Source organism: Dendrobium catenatum, unplaced genomic scaffold (assembly GCF_001605985.2).
Source record: "Dendrobium catenatum unplaced genomic scaffold, ASM160598v2 original_scaffold_76759, whole genome shotgun sequence".
Taxonomy (NCBI): Eukaryota; Viridiplantae; Streptophyta; class Magnoliopsida; order Asparagales; family Orchidaceae; genus Dendrobium; species Dendrobium catenatum.
The window spans coordinates 757886-781024 of record NW_021395205.1 but is presented as its reverse complement, the minus strand read 5'-3'; the positions used below and the strand labels follow the sequence as shown (position 1 = coordinate 781024).

General features: G+C 32.7%; 1 protein-coding gene and 1 long non-coding RNA gene across 2 annotated transcripts; one reads left to right on the top strand and one right to left on the bottom strand.

Annotated features, from left to right (window-relative positions):
- Positions 1–144: 144 nt before the first annotated feature.
- On the bottom strand, positions 145–12063 carry LOC110095126 (LIM domain-containing protein WLIM1). The gene is made up of 5 exons (XM_020820540.2): positions 11775–12063; positions 9705–9801; positions 9578–9621; positions 9381–9470; positions 145–670 (listed from the first exon to the last, which is right to left on the bottom strand). The coding sequence occupies exons 1-5, from the start codon at positions 11916–11918 to the stop codon at positions 389–391; spliced, it is 657 nt and encodes a 218-aa protein (XP_020676199.1). The 5' UTR covers positions 11919–12063; the 3' UTR covers positions 145–388.
- Positions 3183–4374, top strand: LOC114578572. The gene is made up of 2 exons (XR_003699570.1): positions 3183–3925; positions 4106–4374. It is a non-coding gene; the product is annotated as an uncharacterized LOC114578572 (long non-coding RNA).
- Positions 12064–23139: the final 11076 nt, after the last annotated feature.

The window sequence follows — 23139 nt, the reverse complement described above, 5'->3', positions numbered from 1 at the left end:
TGCATCAATAGATCTGTACAAAGCAATATATCAATACAAAAGCACTGGAAAGGATTCCAGCAAATATATGGTAACAGCTACTTGCAAATGAAAATGAAAATAAAAAAACACCATAAACAGTTATAACCTTTCATATCCAACATATTAACAAAATTACCTCCTTTATTAGACAAAGAGGTATATGTTCCTATCACCTCTTCCAAGCAATAGTTTTGGACATTCTTCCTCTTAATAGAAATATGAAATAACTCAAAACGCTCAGGCCTCGTCTTGATATCCGGTAAGCAGATTCTCAGACACAAATAGACAGACTCGTTGACGAACATAAAACAAAAAAACATACAAAAAGGAACAGCTCAGTACAAAAATTGACCTCTAAAGAGAACATTCAAACACTCGCTATGTTATTTTCTTGAAAATTTGCTATGATATTTTCTCCTGTGTGGTTCTCAGTGTTCTCAATAGGCTCTGGTACCTTCACACGGGCTCTTATTTCTTCATGCTTCCCTCCAAACTGGCTGAAATTTCCCTTGGACTTGAAGAGTTGATTGTGATGATGCTTGCAGTAGAGCTTGCCATCGTGTGACATGTAATTGGAAGGACTGATAGTGCATCCTCCATGGGAGCATTTGAAGCATGGCCTGTGGTATGAAGTTCCATCAACTGCTACCTGGAAGAAAATAAGAAACTGCTAAAACTAACTGGGAGAAGATTTCTTGGCGCTAAAACTTAAACCAGTTTGTTCATGCAAAACATGCAAGTTTAGAATGTTAAGTAGAATAATGAAAGATTTCATGTAGAGGCTAACACCAGGCAGTATCACCCTGTGCAATGTTGCTTAATAAATGGACAGTTAGCAAGCGGGTAGGTTAATCTGCCTATCAGCAGCAACTTTTGCAAGATGTTGCCGAGCCAAAATGACCCTCTAAGTCTGTTTGAGGGAGGCAATGGCACTCAGAACCGCCGGGTTTTCTTCAGGTTGCAGCCTACATGTTTCTGACTTTCCATTCTCTCCTGCTTCATTTAGTATATTCATTAAAGTTCTTTTCTTTCTGTAGTGATCAACCACCCCTTCATAGGAATCCTCCCAAAGAGTAAGGGACTCTTTGGTAAATCAACCCACAGTTTGTTGTTCTAATTCAAGATTTTGTTTTCTAATTAAGATTTAGGTAAATCAACCCTTCTTCAACAATCTATTGTGCTAATTCAAGATTTTATTTTCCTCCTTAATTCAATTATCCAATCAAAATTAAGGAAAATGTTAAACTACAATGAAAATGAGTACTATCTACTAAGGTTAAATAGTGGAACCAATTATGCTTTAAGAAATTAATTTAATTGATCTGGAATTATTTAAGAAAATCTTTTATGACTCTTGTAAAGTATAGTTTAAAATTTGGAATTTTGCAATTGCCTACAAATTAGTTTATGAAGAGATTCCATCGCCAACACTTCTTGAATGGCTCCATTTTGAAATTATTACTATTATGCTAAATAAAGAGCTTATGAGTTTCCTTCCATCATTTATAAATGTGTCACATTCTATTACATCTTTTAGTGATCATATACGTGAGTCATATGTTGACTATAGTAATGGAGCTAACATACAAAATGAAAAATTGAGTATTGTTATGATTGCTCATCATAGTGCTTTGAGATTATTTATAATGAAGGACATTATATTTTTGTATATCTATCCTTACAGGTTACTTACACGGCTTGATAATACCTATCAGACCCTATGCATTTAATGATATTATTAGGAAGCTAGGAACCTATGCATAAGTATCTATTTTGCTCATAATTATTAATTATAATTTATATATTAAGGATTTATTATCTAATCTTACATTACTTCTAAATGAGTTTATATATAATCCTTTAATATTACATCCTCTAGTCCATTACAAGTAGCATTCGTTGATAGGAAGTGGATGCAATTTCAACAAAATCAGAGAATGACATAAAATTTAGGAAGGACACACAAGATCTATTTTTTATTGAAAGAACTAAGAAGAAAAATACAAGATACAGTTGAATTTTCAATTAGAGAGGAAGATCTGGCTCTCCCAAATCCCTAGCTATCAGCTAGAGCCCACTCAACTTAAGCAAAACCAATTCCAGCAAAATCAAACATAATCTGAAATTACCACATAGTTAGCCTTACATAGGCTTCCCTAATTCCCTCCCAAATCAGCCCCCTTTCGCTAAATAATTCCCTCTCATATTTGAATTCAAATTAGATCTCTTTCCCTAATTAATTCATTCCCAATTATAATTAAAGCTTTCCTAAACAATTCCCCCCTTGATTCCTCACATAGTAAATATTAACTCTCCTAAGTTTTCCCTAAATAATTCCCTCTTAGATTTGAAATTCAAATTAGATTTCTTTCCCTAATTCATTCCCTCCCAATTATAATTAAAACTTTCCTAAATAATTCCTCCTCTCTTCTTCCCCGCCACCCACCCTAATGGGGCCCACCGCCAATCCATCATCCACCTTCTAGGATCCATATCATGGATCATGACATTTATTTCAAGGTTATTATCATCATCAACCTTTCTAATAAAGTGTGATAAAAATTGGGGGAATTGATGCGTGTACATAATCACAGTCATTCTAGATTATCTCCTAGGTTAGTGATAGTATGAATAATATAAATCATTTATACAATTTCAACCACTCAATCAATATAATTTTAGAAATTGCATTGCCTATTCTTTTATATCTTACATGTGTTTTTCATAATTATAGGAAATATTTTATTTTATATCTTCCATATTTCATCTTTTATTAGTGTCATTCTAGTAAATTTGTTAATAATTTATTAGCCTTTCTTAACATTGTGCTATCCATCTCTTAGCAATTAATAAGCAATTTATTAGTAGTTTATTATTTCTATCATCTATAAATTAGAGAATTCTAAGTCAAGTATAATCAATTATGATATTAATAAATTTTTATTATACATATGGACCTCTTCTTCTTCATCCATTATGGGAATTTAATCCTTGATCTTTTGTGAGACATAAAATCCTTCGAGGAGAGCAATGTCATCGTTCAAATCTAAGGCTTCATTTGGGACGGCTTCCTTCCTGCTTCTTAAAACGGCTACTTAGTACAAAAAATTAATTTTTTGTATTAGAAAACCGTTTAAAGAAACAGTAAGAAAGCAGTCCCAAATGAAGCCTAAGTCATGCTATCTTGTTACTTTTCTCACTTTCCTTATATCATTTCCTTGTTTATTATGTTTTCTAAATTTTTCAACATTGTCCTGAATAACATGTACGCTATGTAAAATGATAATTTAGAGTTTGATAATATTGTATGTCCTATGAGGCTTGTTTGCGCACAAGGCTAAGCCTAAATTTTCTGCCAAACCTGAAACATCAATCCAAGAACCAACCAGGTGATTTAGTCTATTGCAGTCCAAGGATTTTTGTTCCATAAAGCATAAAATTAAAGAATTAAATCATGCAAGCTTTCAATAGATAAGTTTTCATCTTTTTTCACAATATGGTCTTTTTTTTTCAGAAAAAAAAAAAGTATTTAGGTCCATACTTTCATTCGAAACATTGCATGTGAACCACCTAATATTAGTGAAATCTTTCTATGTATCCATTTTTATTTATTCTCTTAACCTGTAATGCTAAACTGTAACAACTAAACCCGGGTCCCCTTTGTAAGGGCTGAGGTTAGATTTCTTATCATATCCCATGTTGTGTGTTAACCATCATTCAGAGCTGGGGGCTGTGATACTGGGCATGGTTGTCAAGCAGAAACAAGAAGCAAAGCATCAGGTAAAGACCAACACTTTGAAGATATTTAAACAGTCAAAGAAAAATTTAAAAAAAAAAAGCCTGTGAAGTTTTTAACGAATTGAGTTTCACAGGAGTGTCAACAAAGAGAAGAAAAAAGAAGCAGGTTCGAAGCTTTAATTCTACAGTGCAGATCGGCCTGGACGATCTCCAATCGGCCCGGACGATCCTGGGAAAAATATTCACTGGGCAGCTACAGCAACAGCAAAGGAATGAGGTCTCACATGAAGTTCTTAACGAATTGAGTTTCACAGGAGTGTCAACAAAGAGAAGAAAAAAGAAGCAGGTTCGAAGCTTTTATTTATTATTTTCCTGGGAATGGTTTGTAAGTATCTAAATATAAAATATTAGTCAGGTCCAAATATCCAACCTTTTCTACCACAGATTAGCTTATTCCACTTAAAAGACAAATATATTGCAGTAAGATATTCACAACCCTTGCAAAAGGAAGCAATTCAGTTGCCACTTTTTTTTTTTAAAGAGAACCGCATAAATCAACACTAACAAACATCTTCTCATATAAGTTATTTCCTCAAAGAAAAAAAAAACGAAAAAGGAATAAAGAAAATTTTGAAATGACCCACTAAAAGCATTCCCTAGGTACCAACATCTACAATATTTGCATAAGATTTATGTTGAAGGATTTGTGTGACTCACAAGTCAACCAAACTTGATAGAAATCCTTGAGCATAGAAATTAAGAGTTCTAGCCATTAGATTGATCCTCTTATAGCCCCTAAATTGCAATCTATATGCCTCATCTTTTTATTCTAACAGATTTTTTTCCTTTTTGTTATATAGCTTTGATTTATTTTAATTATAAGCCTTTTAGAGATATCTATAAATACTTTTCACACTTTGAACATAATCAAACAATAAAATTTAATTTAATTTAATTTTTACTTTTATTTTTACATGGTACCAGGGAAAGATTAGAGTTTCGTTCTCCCAACTTTTATTCTTTTTTTCTTTCTCCCTTCTTGTTGAGATTCTTCCTTCTATTCATTATAACTAGTTTATATGACTTATATTCCAACAAGTTGACCATCATAATGGTAAAAATCAAAGAAAAACTCCAGGGGCTATAAGCCTCGTGACGCCTAAATGAGAGTAATTATATAAAATGGTCTCAAATTGTGAAAATATTTCTTAAAGAAATAAAAAATATTCATCCTCTTATAGATCCTCCTCCAAAGTCGAATGACAAAAATTTTTTACATTGGGATGAATTTTAAAAAAAGCCTGTGATGTCGTCAAATAAACGTATTGAGCTTCCAACAATTAAGCAAGATAACAATCTTGTTATTGTGTACTTTGATATAATAAAGGTTTATTGGTCTGAACTAGATTATTACCAATATCTCGTGATGACATGCTACTATGATACTATAAATCTCAAATAATTTGAATTTCTTGCAGAAATCAATAATAACTTCGACCAAATTCATAACCAAATCTTAAGCGGACAAAACCTATCATCACTAAATGATAGTTTTTTCTCTAGGAAAAAAGAGAAGGTAATTCTCAAAGCTTTAGTCTTTGAAACACCTGTCATGACAATCAATAAAACCAAATGTAAGAGACTTACTACTGCAGTCTGCAGACTTCTTCATAAAAGCCAGGCAAAAATCTTTTTTTTCAATACAATCTATGGTGCAACAACTACAAGAAATAATTATACATCAAAGAAAAATGCCAGAATCTCTATGAAAAGCACCTAGGCTATTGTAGAAATAAAGAAAATCGCTAAAAAAGCCAATCCTACCTTATGAAATCAAAAGAGCTTAATCCAGAAGAAATTGACAATGTCATAACCTCAATTCTCTAGAAAAATCATCAAGATTATGCTCTCTAGCTCAAAATAATATGAGCTCTAACTCTTGCATTTTCAATATCTTTAAAATTTTCCCTTACGCATGGATCCTAGATTCAGGAGCTACTAACCAAATGACGAACCCAAACTTTTTTCAAATGTACAAATCCTATCCTAGCAATATAAAAATAAAATGATCGATGATTCTCCACCAATTAGTTTAAGAGAATATTTCTTTTTTTTTCATATTGAATCTCAATAATGTACTAAATGTTCTTCAGCATATAACAAATCATCTATCAATCCATAAAATCACTAAAGACCACAACTACAAGATAATATTCTTTATTGATCATTAGGCGTTTTAGGATCTTTCCACGGGGAAGATGATTGGGCAAGGGCAAACTAGAGAAAAGAATGGGCTATATATCTTCTTGAAAATAGAAATCACTTGTACCGTTCCTATATTTTCTCTCTCAGTATAGAAACCATTTGAGAATAGCATTATAGACAAGGGCATCCCCTCTTTCAAAACTTTATAATAAATGTTTCATTTTGATTTTTAAATGTAAACATAAAAAAAAATTATTGTGATACTTGTGAAATTGTCAAATATCTTTGTGTTGTTTTTCCTGAATGCAATTCTAAATTTTTTATTCATTTTCTAATTATTCACTTTGACATTTGAGGAACTTCTAAATCCCTAATATTATTGGAGTCATAGGATTGATCACCTTCATTGATGATTGCACTCAGATGAAATAAGTATATCTTATCAACAAAAATCTGATATTAGTATAATTCTCCTCAATTTTGCTACCATGATACAAAAATAATTCCATACTAACATCAATATATTTCAGGATGATAGTGCTCGTGAGTATTTTAATCACATAGTATCATCATTTTTTCAAAAAGAAAGTATCATGCACTAATCGTCCTATGCTGAAACTCCCCAACAAAATGCAATAGAAAAAACCTTCTTCTAGAAATCATCAAAACTTTATTCTTCCATAAATAAGTGACAAAAAGATATTGGGGAGAAGTAGTCTAACTGTCACATATCTAATAAGAAGAATACCCTATGTGATTAGCTTCAAAAGTCATAAATTATATGGCTGAATTTTTCTCAACAAAAAATTTCTCTTAAAATTCCTGAAAAACATTTTTGGCGCGGGCGCATTGCTTATGTCCACAACTACAAACAATTAAGGATAAACTTGATCATAAAGCTCTCAAATATGTCTTGACATTCCTCCACTCAAAAATGATATAAATGTTATCACCGTGCCACGAAAAATTTCTTACTTCAAAAGATGTGACCTCTAATGAGAAAAAAAGTTATTTCAATGAAATGCATCCTCAAGAGAAGAACTTCCAACTAAAAAATAAGTTTAATAAAACATATATGCTTCATCTTGATATCCCTACAATAAAATTCAAATAAATCCAAACACTGTACCCCTTCAAGTTTATGAAAGAAGGAATAAGTACAGCCAAAATCTCAAGCAAACTTAGGACTTGAAACAATTATTAGATAATAACGATCAACTCATTACTATATACTCTCCTCTACATCCCATCTCTCAGTACATATCTCTTCAAATTTTTTTTTCTACCCATAAAACTTTCTTTATAAATATCAACTATAATTTCATTACAATAACACAAACTTTATTTGAGACACTTGAAAATAAAAATTAAAAGATTACAATGGCATAAAATATGAATGCTCTTACTAAAAATTACACTTTAGATATCATTAAGCTACCAAAGGAGATGAGAACGATAAGAAGAAACTAGATTTTTTATGCAAAATATAGAGCAGATAGAAGTCAAGAATAGTATATAGTGAGATTGGTAGCTAAAAGATATACAATTTTTCATATAATTACCAAGAAAATGTTTGTTCCTTATACAAAAATGAATACAATATATATCTTAATTTCTGTTACAGTTAGTCGTGGATAGTTCATACACTTGAAAATAAAAATTGGAAGAATATCATGAGATAAGAGATGAATGTTCTTAAAACAGATCACTTTGGATGTCATTGAACTACCAAAGGAGAAGAGAACGATAGGAAGCAAATCTATTTTTTATGTAATATATAGAGCAAATAAAAGTCTGGAATGGTATAAAGTGAGATGGTAGCCAAAAGATATACTCATTTCTATATAATTAACTATCAAGAAAATGGATGGTACTTTTAAAAAAACAAATACAACATGTATCTTAATTTCTCTTGCAGTCAATCATGGATGGTTCATGAAGCAGTACGATGTAAAGAATGTTTTCCTATATGAGGATGTTAAAGAAGCCTATGGATCCACCACCTTTATTTGATAGTTCTTCACAGATAACGAAGTGTGCAAATTAAAAAAGGATCAATATGATATTAAACAATCTCTGAGGTATGAAAGAAGCTGGATACGAACAAAGCCAAAATGATCATAACATCTTCATAAAATACTTCATTGATGGTAAAATCTCAATTTTCCTTACAAATACTAATGATATAATCATCACTAATGATGATAATATAGAAAATGAGTCTCCAAGAAAAAAGCTTGTTAAAGAATTTGAAATCAAAGTGTTGGGCAAACTGAAATAGTTCATGGGAATATAAATTGTTCAAACATATTAAGCAATATTCTTCTCTCAATAAAAATATGTCATGAATCTATTGAAAAGAATAAAAATAGCTCATTGCAAATTTTATGACACCCCAACAAAATTATATAAAAAATTAGACACACATGAAGAAAGAAAAGGGATAGACACGGGGTAACATCAAAGATAATTTGAAAAAAAAAATGATCTATCTCACACCCATATAGACATCACATTAGCAAAGAGTCTTATCATTCAATTCATAGAAAAGCCAAAGAATCAAATCTTCAAGCTACTTATAGAATCCTTCAATACTTTAAATGAAGTCCTTATAAAGGAATTCCCTAAAAAAATATGATACTTTACAAACTAAAGAGTATATTGATGCAAATAATGTAAGATCATCAGTTGTTAGAAGATCCACATATGGGTATTGTACCTTTTTTTTTAGGAAATCTCATAATATGGAGAAGTAAAAAACTACCTGTAATTTAAAGATCTATCACTGAATCTGAAATTAGAACACCATTGTCTAAGAAATTTATGAACTTCCGTTGATCAAAATCATTTTAAAAGATTTAAAAATTAAATTAAAATGACAAATAAAGATATATTGTGACAATAAATATATCATCAGCATTACTCATAATCTAGTACCAAGAACTTGAAGTTAGATAAACATTTCCTAAAAGAGAAACAAGAAAGTGGGTTATCAGTACTCTATATTTTCTAACAAAAAATCAATTTGCGGACATTTTCACCAAATGACTTTACAATCCTGTGTTCAAAAATATTGTAAGCAAACTTGTAATGGTAGATTTACACTATTAGGCTTGGGAGGGAGAGTTGAAGGAACATGGGACACACAAGTCAACCAATCTTGATAGGGATACTTAAGCAAACTGATTAAGGGTTCTAGGCTTCTAACTATTTAATCAATCATCTTATGGCCCTTAGATTGCAATCCATATGCCTCCTCTTCCTATTCTAGTAGTTGATTCCACTTGGGGACTTTTTTTTTATTATAACTTCAATTTATTTTCATTATAAACCTTTTGAAAAGGTCTATTAAAACTTCTACATTTTGTGCAGAATCAAGCAATAAAATTCAAAATAACAACGTCAATTTAGTGTACCTTCTCAATAGGATACACAGTTTTCCTGCACACTACACACTTGTCCTGCGTCCCAAGAAAGATACTTGAAATTCTGCTATTTGCTTGGCCCTGCAAAATAAACTCTAGAAATTATTCCCCATAGCAAATGAAGTGCAGATAAAGATGGAGTTTACTATCACAGAATATTAATGTATACTGATTAATTGTCAAGATACCTCACGATCAGTTTGCCTTTCTGCCCTAGCAAACCTTGGAGCGCCTAGAAAAAAAAAGGAAAGAAGGAAAGATAAATACTTATCCTTAACTTCCAATGTGATAAAATATCAAATTACTTGCATCTACCTTCAAAACTCTTATCCAAACTTCCAGTCATCTTAAAAAGCTGATCATAATGAGGCTTACAATAGAGAACACCCTCAAAGGAGCTGTAATCGCTGAGCTGCATTATGTTGCCGAGCCAATAAGTTACAAGTTCATATAATGTCAGATTATACAGACACAAAACAAGATAAATATGACTGTTTCTACTTCTAAGCGAATCATCATTTTTAGAATAAAAATACAAAAAACAACTTTTGCGTGTTAGAAAGAGGAGAAATTATTACGTGCGGAGTCTGGATATGTCTGGACTCCAATAAAAACATGACATGTGTCCTTGTACACAACGTGTATAACTGTACACACTATATACAAATTATAAAATTATGTACATAGTGTGTACAAATTTATATGCATAATATACACACTATGTACACATTGTGTACAATGACACATATCACGCTTTTATTTGGAGTCCGGACGTGACTCTACGTCTAGACTCCGCACGTAATAATTTCTCTAGAAAGAGAGGAGTGACATGAAGCTCAAATTTTATATCAAGAAGAGTCAGAGAGACACCTACCCATCTCATGTTTATAACTGAGTTTCATATGTGGGGTTAGAGAGAAAAAGACCAACCGTGAGTCAGGTTATAGAAAGCTTAAAGAAAGCATGAGAAAGCAAATGCCAGTGCTAAAAAAAAATTGTACTGGTCATGTGCCCGCCTTATCATTAATAAAATATCTATAATAGATTTCAATTCTTAAAAAGAAAAGTTATCAAATATGAGATATTTTAAAGGTAGCATGCATAAGCTTGAAGCTTCGTTTGGAATGACTTTCTTACTTTCTAATAAAAAAATTTTAATTTTTGTACTAAAAAATTATTTTAAGAAACATTAAAAAGTAGTCCCAAACGAAGCCTGAGCCTTGGAACCATAGCTTCAACTTGTAGATGCCTCTGTTGCACAACTTAATGAAAATCCTATAAAGAATGACTTACACAAAATTTCATCCCAATGATTAGCGTTAGTCCAATCAGCTTGGGAGTTTTCAAAGTAAAATAAAGAATGCAATACAAGGAAGATAAAACAGAAATTGTAGAAAGGCAAGTAAATCCAATAGCTCGAGTTGCATGAAGCAAAAAAAGTAAAATAAAACTCAAATACAGATTATGGACAGCCTTAACTCTTCGCACCCAAGTATCCAACTTACTTTTGATTTTTACAGCCATGAAACTAGTTCAACTGTTCATAAAGCTGGAAGAACTTAACAAGCATGATCATAATTTGCAGTCTCCACATAATCAAATCCATAGAAGAATCCGAGTAGCATCTATCTCATCTACTTTTTGCAGAAGAGGGTATCACACAAAAAGAAGCCTGTTTTTCCTATCATAAACCGATATCACACAGGAAAAGCCTACTTTTCAACAGAGCATTATCCAAGATTCGTTTGGACTGAAACAAAATTTTTAAACATGCCTAGTTCTGGCTTTCTCTTTCTTAGCAAACAAAAGCATGAGGGATTAGTAATACTGAGAACTTAATCACAATTTTTTTTATCTTCTTGCAATTAATCCATGAAATTATGCAAAGCACAGTGTTTGCAGTAGATCTCAGGTAATACAACAAGATAAATTAGCTCAAAAAGCAACCAAGGAAGAGAGCCTAAAAGGAAACCCACCCTTGATAGCAATCATCTTAAGGGCGAAGAAGCCAGACGATTTAATAAACCAGTAAAGGAACGATCATGCCATCTAGCGCAAAACTACATAACCCCAACTAATATATGCGAAATCAAGCACAAAACAAAGAAAAGAAGTCAAATCCGTAAGAAAGCACCAAAAATATAAAAAAATGCCACCAAAACATGATACCCTATACTATCCATCAACCATCAAATCACCATATGCTTGCTTCATCAAAACCTCTGATCACACAACAGATCCCTTCGAGTTCAATAAGGAAAAAAAGTTAAAAATTGGTGTATAAATAGAAATAAAGGACGAAAGCCACAAAGCTGCAAGGCAAACAGATGGGGGGAGAAGAAGACGATTGATAAATAAGAAAGGAAAGAGGTTAGTGATGAAGACCTTCAGCGTTCTCTTGCAGTGGTGACAGCGAAAACAAGCCTTGTGGAAGAAGCGGTTATCTGCAACGAGCTGGTCCACCAAGTAAACCGTCTTTCCGCACGCCGTGCATTTCTGCGTCGTTCCACCGAACGCCGACGATGCCATGTCCGTGATCTTCGCCGGAGCAGCTCCTCTTCTTTTTCGGAAGCCGCCGGCTTCTGGCTCCGAAGACTCGGAGAAGACTAGAAGTGAGAAGAGAAGAGGAAATATATCGGAGACGAGTTCGCCGGAGAATAACGGAAACAGCAACTTTTCGCTTTACCCATCATAAATAAGAAGTTTGTGTGCGGCAAGATATGCAAATAGGAATTTACATCCATACCCCAAAAGCTTTAATAAATTTACATATGTAAAACTTATATTTTAATATTTATTTATAATAATAATAATTTAGCATATCAAAATATATTAATAAGAAATACATTTGACTTTAAAAAATAATATCAATAATACTTTTGAAGTGATTTAAAAATTAATTATTATATTTTAAGTAATAGCTATTTTAATATATATGCATGATAATAAATGATAATATATATGCTTTGTATCACAACCCAACTCAACATAACATGTATATCTTAACCGGTCATATTAGACCAAATGCGTGATAAAGGATTTGCCTAAGCTCTTTTATTGGAGATAATTTCTTTTCATAATCTAAATTTTACAAAATAGAGCTACTAGACTACTTATACAAAAAATTAAAACAAATCATCATTTTGTACATTTATATATATAATTCATAATTAACTTCATTAAAAAAATTATGTGCAACAATCATGGATTTTTCCAATAAGTTCATCATATGAATTACAATATCCTATGATTTCAAAAAAATCCTTCTATAACATAAATTAAAGGTACATCAACTGCAACTCACAGTCTTATTCGTCTAGGGTGTTACTTATCCCTGTAATATGTAAACATACATAGATTGAGTGAACAACTCAATAGGTTACATGAAACCTATAACTGTATTTAATACAATGAAATTAAACAATATGCTTACTATCAGTATAAATATTAAACATATGTTGAATCCGTAGATCTATGTCATTCATATATATGCATCATATGCAATATCATATGAATAAGTGGTTTCTCTATGCTACTCATGCGTTCATATTATACGCAGTGCAATCACGAACAAGATTATATTCTAAAAGCATATGTCATGTGTGCCACTATGTCATGTTAAAATGTTTATATAGTTTTCTTCAATCATAAAATATGTTATAACATCATCACATATGCTATGCAATTCAACACTTCATGGGTTCTCATTAAGCATGCTATATTATATAGGATATATAACATGTCATCATATCACATCAAAGTTGTTCTAAGCACTTTATGTCAACATGTATAACAATATGTCATCATATACATACATGAATATATGTAGAATAGGAATTCTAATTATTTATATCATATCATATGGCTTCTTTATTATCATTTATAAAAGACAAGTGCTATAACATGTCATGTTACATCACACACACACACACATAAGTAAAAAATTCTAGCTAATCATATCAATGTGGTATTTTCTCTCGTACCAATCATGTGAATCAATATCATGTCATATCATCCGTGAAATTGTCGTGTAGCATGATATATAGGAGTTGTCAATTCGATGAATTCTAACCTTTTTAGAGTTTTTAATATTTTAGGAAATTATTTTTGGCCATCTAGTTTGTTTTGTTGTCTAAGTTTTTCAATTAAGTGGGTGGAGTTAGATGCTTAATAAACTTAATTTATTTCTAGGTAAGAATCTCTAGCACATTACCTTTGGCTTACATCTTCTTCCCTTTTTTTTAATTTATTTCATTTAAAATGAATAAAAAGTCAGAGTTAGGTTATTTAATTGTTAACTATTACAAAATATATTGCCAATATTCTAAGATAATAAAATATTATCAATAATAAATTAAAATTTAATTTTATATTTCATTAGGACTAAATAGAAATTAAAAAAAAAAAAAATATTTCAATATTTCTTAAATAAATTTAAGTAATTCTTAATTACATGAAAATCAAAGCTCAAATATAAAATTATAAATAAAATAAATTTATATTACTTCTAATTTCTTTCAACCCAAACAACCTTTATATTGTTGAGAATAACTTTACTAATGAACCATTTATTACTCATGCTTCTTTTGCAACAGCTTCCTTACCGCTTGTGCTAAAAAAATATTTTAAGAAGCAAAAAAAAAAATCATCTAAAACAAAGGTTTCGTTTGGGACGGTTTTTTCGTTGCTTCTTGAAGCAGCTTTTTAGTACAAAAAAGTAATTTTTTAACTAGAAAGCTGCTTCTAAAAGCAACAAAAATACCGTCCCAAACGAAGCCAAAATCTTAGCAAATAAGGTGGTCTCAAAGGCTTTTGTATGATGACTTTTTGGCTGCTTAATATTATTGTTATGTCATTTCAAAAAATGGTTATGAGAATTGGAGTTCCCCTCTATTGTTTTCTTATAGCATTTTTGTATCTTCTCTCAAAAGTAAAGTTGATTAGAATATTGATTGAGATATGAAGTTTTTTTTTATCCGTTGGTTAAGAGTTTATGAAGTTTTTATTTAAGAGATTTTGAGTTCTAGTTTTTTTTTTTTATATATGTTGTGTGTATTTTTAAAAAGGGTATAAAGTATTTTAAATATAGAGAAATATTAGTGTTTGGTTTAAAGTAAATCAGATGCAGTGAAAAACTTTGGTGTATTAAAAATTCACCATCTAATTTTTTGGAGTGTATTTGAAATTAGTCAAATTTGAATGATTTTCAAATACATTAGAACTTCATTGCCTACTGTCGTCTACCGCAACCGCTACAACCGTTGTCGCCGGCCACCTGTCGACTGAGCGCCATTGCCGCCGACCCCCACTATTATTGGCCATCTCCACCACCATCACCGCCGCCTGCCGCTTGTCGTTGCCACAAACCGCTGCCAGTAGCCACCACCAGCCGCCACCATTGAGTGCCACCACCGCCGAGCACCACAGGTCATACTTTACACTATATTCTTTTCACTTCAATTCAAAAAAAAAAAAAAATCACCACAATTATTTTATACACATTCAAATAATTTTAAAATATTTTAAATATATTGCATTACTTTTACACTACATCTTTTTTACAATGTTTTTTTTTTTTTCAGCCAATCAAATAGCTTCTAAAAAAAAGGGTGAAGTAATATCCCCTTCGTCTTTTTTTCAAGCACATTTATAATATGAATATTATTTGAAGACCGATTAATTCAAGTAGTTTGCACTCTTCATCAATGCAGAGCTACTTATAGTTTTATATATGGTTGAGAGGTGTGATCCTATAGAGATTATTGGATCCGGACATCGGACACAGCTTACCGTTCGGTACTTCACAGTACCGAGTAATACTGAAGTCGGTACTGTGAAGTACCAAGCTCAGTACCGAATACGAGGTGATGTGGCGCATTTTTATTGGGCTCGGACGTCGTCTAGTGTCTGAACCCAATAATTTCTCGTGATCCTAGGCCCTATTTTGTGGCCAATGGCTATCTCAGGCGTAACTAGCATCATGACTTTGTTCAATAAAAATCCATGGGGTGTATGCTAGGATTTATAATTCTATGCAGAGTACGGAGGGCAGACCAATAAAAATGTGTCACGTCATCTCATTGCTGGGTACCCAGCTTGGTACCCGCACTTGACACTCCTAGGTACCGCTGGGTACCCAGTACTTAACCAGACGATTCTCCCATCCGGTGTTCGTCCATAATAAATGCTCGTATGCTAGGCTGGCTTTTGACCATCCATTTGCACTTTAATCAAATTTGCATTAATATTTCTGTAATGCAAATATGCAAAGTGTGAAGGACTCGTTCGAAAAAAACAAACAAAATTTAATGCAGTTCTATTACTTTTAGGCGCCGCCGCTTTATTTGACGGCTCCGTTTTGTTCTTATTTGTTCTCCAAATGCCATCAGTTTTTCTTTTTTTTTGTCCCATATTGCTACTCCTAGATCTGTGGAAAGTGTGTAGTGTGTACGAGTTGATTGCGTTGAGCACCGATCTCAATGCATATCTAAGGGTTGTAAATTTCTTAATCTTCAATTGATGAACTAGCCGATGCATACAAAATTCAACGGTTGTTGGAGGACCAGTGTGGACCGGCAGCCGGGCCGGCGTAATGGAAAAGTGAGCCGAACCATTAATGGAATGCGCTGTCGGTCTAATTAATTTGTTCTATGTTTATTTAATTAATATTTAAAGTACAATCATTCAATACTGAATCAGAATTTTAATCGATTGGCAATTTTAATTAAAAGAGTCACAATTTATGTTCTAGTTGTGATGTTTATAATAGTACATTTTTTAATGAATTTTATTTATTTATTTAAATATTTAATTAATATTTTTATGAAATATACAAAATTTATTTTTTTTAAATTAAAAGTAATATGTAAAATTTGGATTTCCAAGTCATGAAATAATTGACTCACATGATTTAGGTAGATGATGAAAATTTTTTTAGCTTAAATAATTAATATTCTGCTTGGAACAATTTCTTAGTTGTTTTGTTTTGCAGACAGTAATTATAATTTAATTTGATTATTATTTTTTTATTGCTTTCATAATATTTTTTAAATATTTTTATGACAAAAACTATTTTTTATAATTAGAATAGCTGAATTATTTTCTCCAAAATAACTTCAGCCATCCAAACAGTCCATAAATGTTATCCTTCTGTTCTAGCAGATAATTAAAAAATAATATGAAATTAAATGATTAATTATATTATTGGGATTCAATATTTATAATGAAATATAAAAAATTGTAATTAATATTTAAATTAATTTCATTTGGGTATAATTTCATAAAAAATGAACTAGTAAACCTAATAATGATATTGATAATATTAATTAAAAGAATTATTTTAAAAATTATATTATGTTCCATATTTAAATTTAAAAATAATGATCTTATAATATGACTTAGTTTTTAAATTTATCTGAATTGAAATTAAATCTTCATAAATTAATATTACATCATTTAGCACTCCTATGATAAAATAAATAAATAAAATTTAAATCTAAATGTATGAATTTTCATTAAGAAATTAATTAATACATTTAATTATTTAAAGCTAAATACAAATTATATTAAATAGCAGTGATGTGTGTAAGATGAAATGGTCCAAATGGCAATCAATTCTCTCGCTACTATCCTAAGTCCTAACACGTAGGTATCCAACGCATCTTCATTGATTAATAATGATGATCGGATCATTTAGTAAAACCTCCGTAGGCTTAATATCCCCTATAATGGCAGAAATTATTCTGTGCAAAGTCTAGAGGATAATAATCATTCTGCTTGTATAAATTTATACACAGTGTGTACACTCACATGTCTGAATTATTCTTCACGTTTGGACTATGCACAGAATAATTTCTCCTATAATGCAGAGAAAATATTACGTATGGAGTCCAAGCATAGCTCGCTATATATATATATATATATATAATTATAAGGAAAAAAAATCATATGTCCTAAATAAAACATTAAGGAATAGTTAGAAATATCAAATTAATTTGGCATGATTAAAATATGTTTAAAATCTCATCTGAAAGTGTATCCATGGTAAAAACAACTTTTAATGATGTGCATGTTAGAATATTTGCAATTGTGGCCAGAAAATATTTAACAGTTTAATTTTGTATGAATATCCAATATACATAAAAATAAAAGAGAGTTATAAGAGATCAAAGTTCTTATATGAAAATTTCAAAAAAAAAAAAAATCATGAGGTATAAATCTATTTAAATGATTTTACTAGTATATATTATTAGTTGCAAATACGTATCATTCTGATAATTTGGAAAGATATTGATATAATATAGTAGGTATTAACTGTTGAGTATTGATTTAGGAATCGAAAGGGCATTGAGGCATTGGAGCTATCTAGTAAAAATTATTTATAATGTGTTCAATTATTCCCCTTTGAAAAGAGGTGGTTGTAGACCAAGGAGTTTATTATAAATCTTAACGCTACCAACATGAGTCAGAGATGTTGATGACAAGTATCAGTCTTATAAATGATGACATGTGATCACATTAGTGGCGATCAAGTCGATGTGCATCAACCTTGCAAGTGATGTTGTATGTTGATATTTTTGGTGATAGCAGACAACAAAGTATGTTAGCATTTTCATTGGTGTTAATGGCATGCATGTCTTATAGGGAATATCATGCATCGACAGTATTGGCAATGGCGTAAGATGAATTTGATGTGCAGCGGTATGGTTGACAGATAATGGTTAGGAACATATAATTGGGTAATAGTAATTGGGAGATCATAATCAAGTGATGATCATCCGAGGACTACAGTCCAACGATAGTAAATGATCGTAGTTAGACAATAGTGGTTGAAAGATCATAATTGATAACCTTGGTCGGCGAAAATGGTTAGATAATTGTACCCATAGGATTATAACTGGGCAACTGTGGCTGAAGCATCATAATCAGAAGACGATGGTCGGCTGATCATATTTGGGCGAAAGTGGTTAGAGGACTATAGTAAGGTAATCTTGGTTGAAGGATTGTAATTGAGCGATGATTGTTGGAGGATGGTGCTTGAGTGACAGTGGTCAGGTGAGTGTTCTTGGACAACCGTGGTTAGAAAACTATAGTATGGTAATGGTAAGCAGAGGATCATAGCTGGTCAACAATAGTTTAAGGACCATAATCAATCAGCCATGATTGGAGTATCATAGGAGATTAATACTGATTGTAGGACCATATGAGAATGACAGTGGTTATAGGATAAGCGATGATGGTCGAATGACCATTCTCCATAGTCAGGTGATGTTGGATATAGAAGCATAGTTGTGCAATTATGATTGAAAGTCATAATAGCACAATTTTTTATTGAAGGATCATAATCAAGTGATAGAAGTCAAATAATCATAGGAGTAAAAAAGATACACAAAGACCTAAGTTGATATTAATAGTCGGAGGATCATAATGGGGCAATAATGATATGAGTATATTCAAGCAATAATGATATGATGATTATAATCAAACATTGGTTGAATAACCATATAAAGGCAATGGTAGTTTGATTAACATAATAAATAAATGGCAATCAGAGGATCTTTCGATCTTAACTGAATACTTATAAACACCAAATTTATATAATCCATGGGATTGTTCTCTTTAGCATGGAAAGGTTTGCACACATGTATATCCTTCTTTGACCATATAAGAGTTACAAATTTATTTGGAGTTAGAGAACAATCCTGTCACACTGCCCAAATTTATTGATTTCTTTGTGTGTCTTCTCTAACTCCAAATAAATTCTAAATCTATAATTTTTCTTAGGGCAGTAAATCAATGTTTGATCTTTTCAACTTAAATTGTAATCAAATATTCATACGTTTTAAAAAAATCTAATATATATTAAAGATAAAAAAGAAGAGTTTACACCCTTTGGATTAAAACCTAGGAAGCTCACTATGCACCAAACTAAGAGGTGAATAAAATAACAACCCTAATTGAGAATATTAATTGATGTTGGTATCAATTTCACTGAAGGCCCATGTGAAATTGATACCCACATCAAATAAATCACATTTGAGCTGATGTATTGAATTGTGGAAAATCTCGTGATTATCTGGTCATATATATCATTATTCATCGAGATGTGTAGACGAAAGTCAATATTCTCCATGAATAATCATATTTATGATCTCATACATTCTTCCATTATGCTATTAGCATAGAGTATAAAGGTATGCGACTATTTTCTCCTACGGGATAATGCAATCATACCCTTTGCATTATAACCCCCATTAGCAGCATCCATTCAACGACCCACAATATAATCTTCTTCAATTATGAGAACTAGAAAGATTATTATATCTCCTATTACATAATGGATAATTGCATACGATAGATTTTTTATAAAACTAATATCTAAAATTCACTCTATTGCCATAAATTGTATATCACATAGCATATTTGATAATCCATTATATAATCATTCATGGATACTAACACAATCTTTGATGAAATAACTGAAGAAGAGCATGATTACAAGCTGTAGTATAAAATATAGCTTGAACAGAATAGAAAAACTGGAAGTAGAGAAGAATAGAAGAAGCATAGTAGTATACTTCATTAATTTGAATGATGAATACACTAGTTACATATATACTAGCTAAGGCATTAAAGGTAATTATATAAGTGCCATTTGAGGTGGTTAGAAAGTAACGACAGTGATTTAATCAGGTGAAAAGATAGCCATGTGAAATCTGAAAATGCAGCAGACGAAGATGGCGGATAGGTCTGAATCGTGCAGAAATTAATGGAGAATAAAGAAAAAGGATTTCCAGAAGAGCAGCTCTATTACCGCACTTGAGGAGAATCGCAGACCGCCAACTTGTGTCTGAGATAGGAGAAGGTAGACTTGGGTAGAAAGCCTTTGTTAAAATGTATTTTACCTGATATGTTGAAGATATGTGTTGAACATTGATAACTGCAGATTGTATAGCTTTTCAGATGAAATGATGATCGTTTCTATATGTTTTATCGACTCATGAAAGATGGGGTTGCTGGCGATGGAGAGAGCAGAAATATTATCGCAGAACAGAGGAGTTGCATCCAAACTAAGGCAAAAATCTTGGAAGAAACTGAAAGAAGCGATGTGGTAGAGGCCGTCCTTACATGGTCCGGTGAGGAGGGTTGTGCTGGTCTGTGGGTCCTTCATTTGAAAACCGGATGCATAAAAAAGAATTGAGAGATTCTTATCTTTGGTAAGAGAAGACACAGAAATGAGATTGTCAGAGAGATGGAGGAGGAGTAAGTGTGGGGGTGAGATCTTTCGGGTTGGAGTGGGGATGAGTCCCTGATCAGAGTGGGCAATGGGGATGGTTCTGCCATCGCCGATAGACATGCTATCCGGACCACTGTACTCCATAGCTGTAGAAGGTTTTCTAGGTTGTTGGTGAGGTAAGAAGAAGCTCCAAAGTCAAGAATCCAGTCGGTGTGGGGCTGCGAGTTGGTGGCGAGGAGAGCTGTTGAAGGAGTCGGGTATTGAGCGTTGAATCTTTGCCAACAGATATGTGTTGTGTGTCCTCATTTCCCACAGATCTAACAGGTGGTAGAGCCGGTAGAAGAAGCAGAGGAGTTAGCTGAGGGAGTGAACTAGCGACCTCGGTTGGAATAGGAGGTGGAGCGACCTCGGCCTTGACTGGTGTAGAGAGTTGTGTTGGGGTTTGGGGTTGATTGCTCCTTGGCTGATTCTGTAGATAGGTTTATTTCTTTGCTTAAGAGCAGTCAATACAGATCCTCGAGGCTCACCAGAGTTACTTTGGTGCGAATGTAGGTCTTGAATGCCTATATTGTGGTGGAAGACCATTGATGGTGTATGAAAAAATGTATTCGCTGTCGATGGAGCAGCCGGATGCCGCTATATTGTCGACAAGCGTCTTGACATTGGTGAGATATTGAAGCATAGTGAGTTGGCCCATGGAGATGTGATGCAGCTCGTTTTTAAGTTGTATCACCCATGACATGTTGGTAGCTTGACGACGACGTTCAAGTGTGCTCCAAATGTCTGCACATGTGTCCAGGTGACGGGCGTAACGAAGGATGCCGAGGGTGATGGTTGAGCAGAGGGCGGCGGCGAGATTCTGATCAACTAACGTCCATCGAGTGTATGAGGCGTTGGGTTGGGAAGTGCCGGTGGAGTCAATATGCAGGCGAGGAGGGGCTACAGAGGATTTGACGAGAAAGCCTGCATAGTTGTTGGCTTGGAATAGTTTAAGGATTTGGGATCTCCAAGTGGAATAGTTGTCATTAGATAGCTGAATGGGAACAATTGTTTTTATGTTAGAAATAAGTAACTTGAGGGAGGAGGGAATAGTGATGTCTTCGTGAGAGAGTTCTGTGGATGCATCTTCGGTGTGGGAGGAGAAAGATGCTGCCATATAGGGGGGTTCACGGGCTGTGAGCCCAAGATGGCTCTGATACCATGAAAGAGAGTAACAATACAACAATAGAAATTACAGCCAGAGTGTCTCAAAGAGGAACGAGACAAGTTTCCATTACTATGTTAAATCAATGTACATCGTTTAATGTAGTAGCTTGTGTATATTTATAGGTGCTTGTGCTATACAAGTATGAGCCTGTGATTGGTTGAGTTTGTTAAGAGCTAACTACCAGACGTGAGCATGTGAGCTAACGTCAAGGCATGTGAGTATTGTTGAGAGGAGACGTTAATTACGCCGGTTGTGGTAGATTAGTGTTAGGTGGTTTTTAGAAGAATGCTTGAAGCTGGAGTTTGCCTCGTTTGCAAAGAAGACCATGGGTGGGGATGCCCTTTAGGTACCGAAGTACGCATTTAAGTAGATGAAAATGACAATCCAAAGGCTTGTGCATTTGTTGGCAAATTTTATTTACAGCAAAGGCAATCTCAGGATGGATGGAGGTAAGGTATTGAAGGGAACCAGCCAACTGTCAAAACAGGGAAGGATTATGAAATGGTAGTAGCAATTCATGCAACGAAGGAATTTTTTTGGGCAGAGGATTGAGGATTGGCTCAGAATTTATCATGCCAGCTTTTTGTAGAAGTTCCATGATATAGGTATGCTGAGAAAGGTGATAGGATTGGTTTTCTTAAGTGCATTGATTCCAAGAAAACAAGACAAATTGCCGAGATTTCACATATTGAAACATAGCTGAAGTTTGTGTAGAAGAGCATTACTAAAAGATTGATCATTACCTATGACCAAGATATCATCAACATAGACAAGAAAGTATATGTGGATATTATTGGTGTTATAGATCATTAGAGAAGAATTGACTTAGCTGGAATGAAAACCTTCAAGAGTAAGGTAAGAGGAAAGAGTGACAAACCATTGAAGGGGAGCTTGCTTGAGGCCATAGAGAGCTTTTTTTAGTAGATATACATGATTGGGATATTGGGTATCTTGAAAACCCCATGGTTGAGACATGAAAACCATTTCATCTAAAGAATCATGAAGAAAGGCATTGGCTATATCGCTAAAAATGAAGAAAAATGGTGAGAAATAGGCGAATTGTTGGAGATTTAGCATCGGGGAAAAGTTTCATGATAAGCAAGGCCATAAAGATTTAGCTTACAATAACCATTTCATTAAAATGACGTCCCACTTTAATGCAGAAAGAAAATAAGAATCAATATTCAAGAGTTCATAATGAAATTTACGTCAGAACTAAAAGACACAAAGCAACTGTTTTTTTTACTACAAATTTGCATTTAAATACTATTTTTAATCCTAAAACACAATTATTTTATCTTATATTA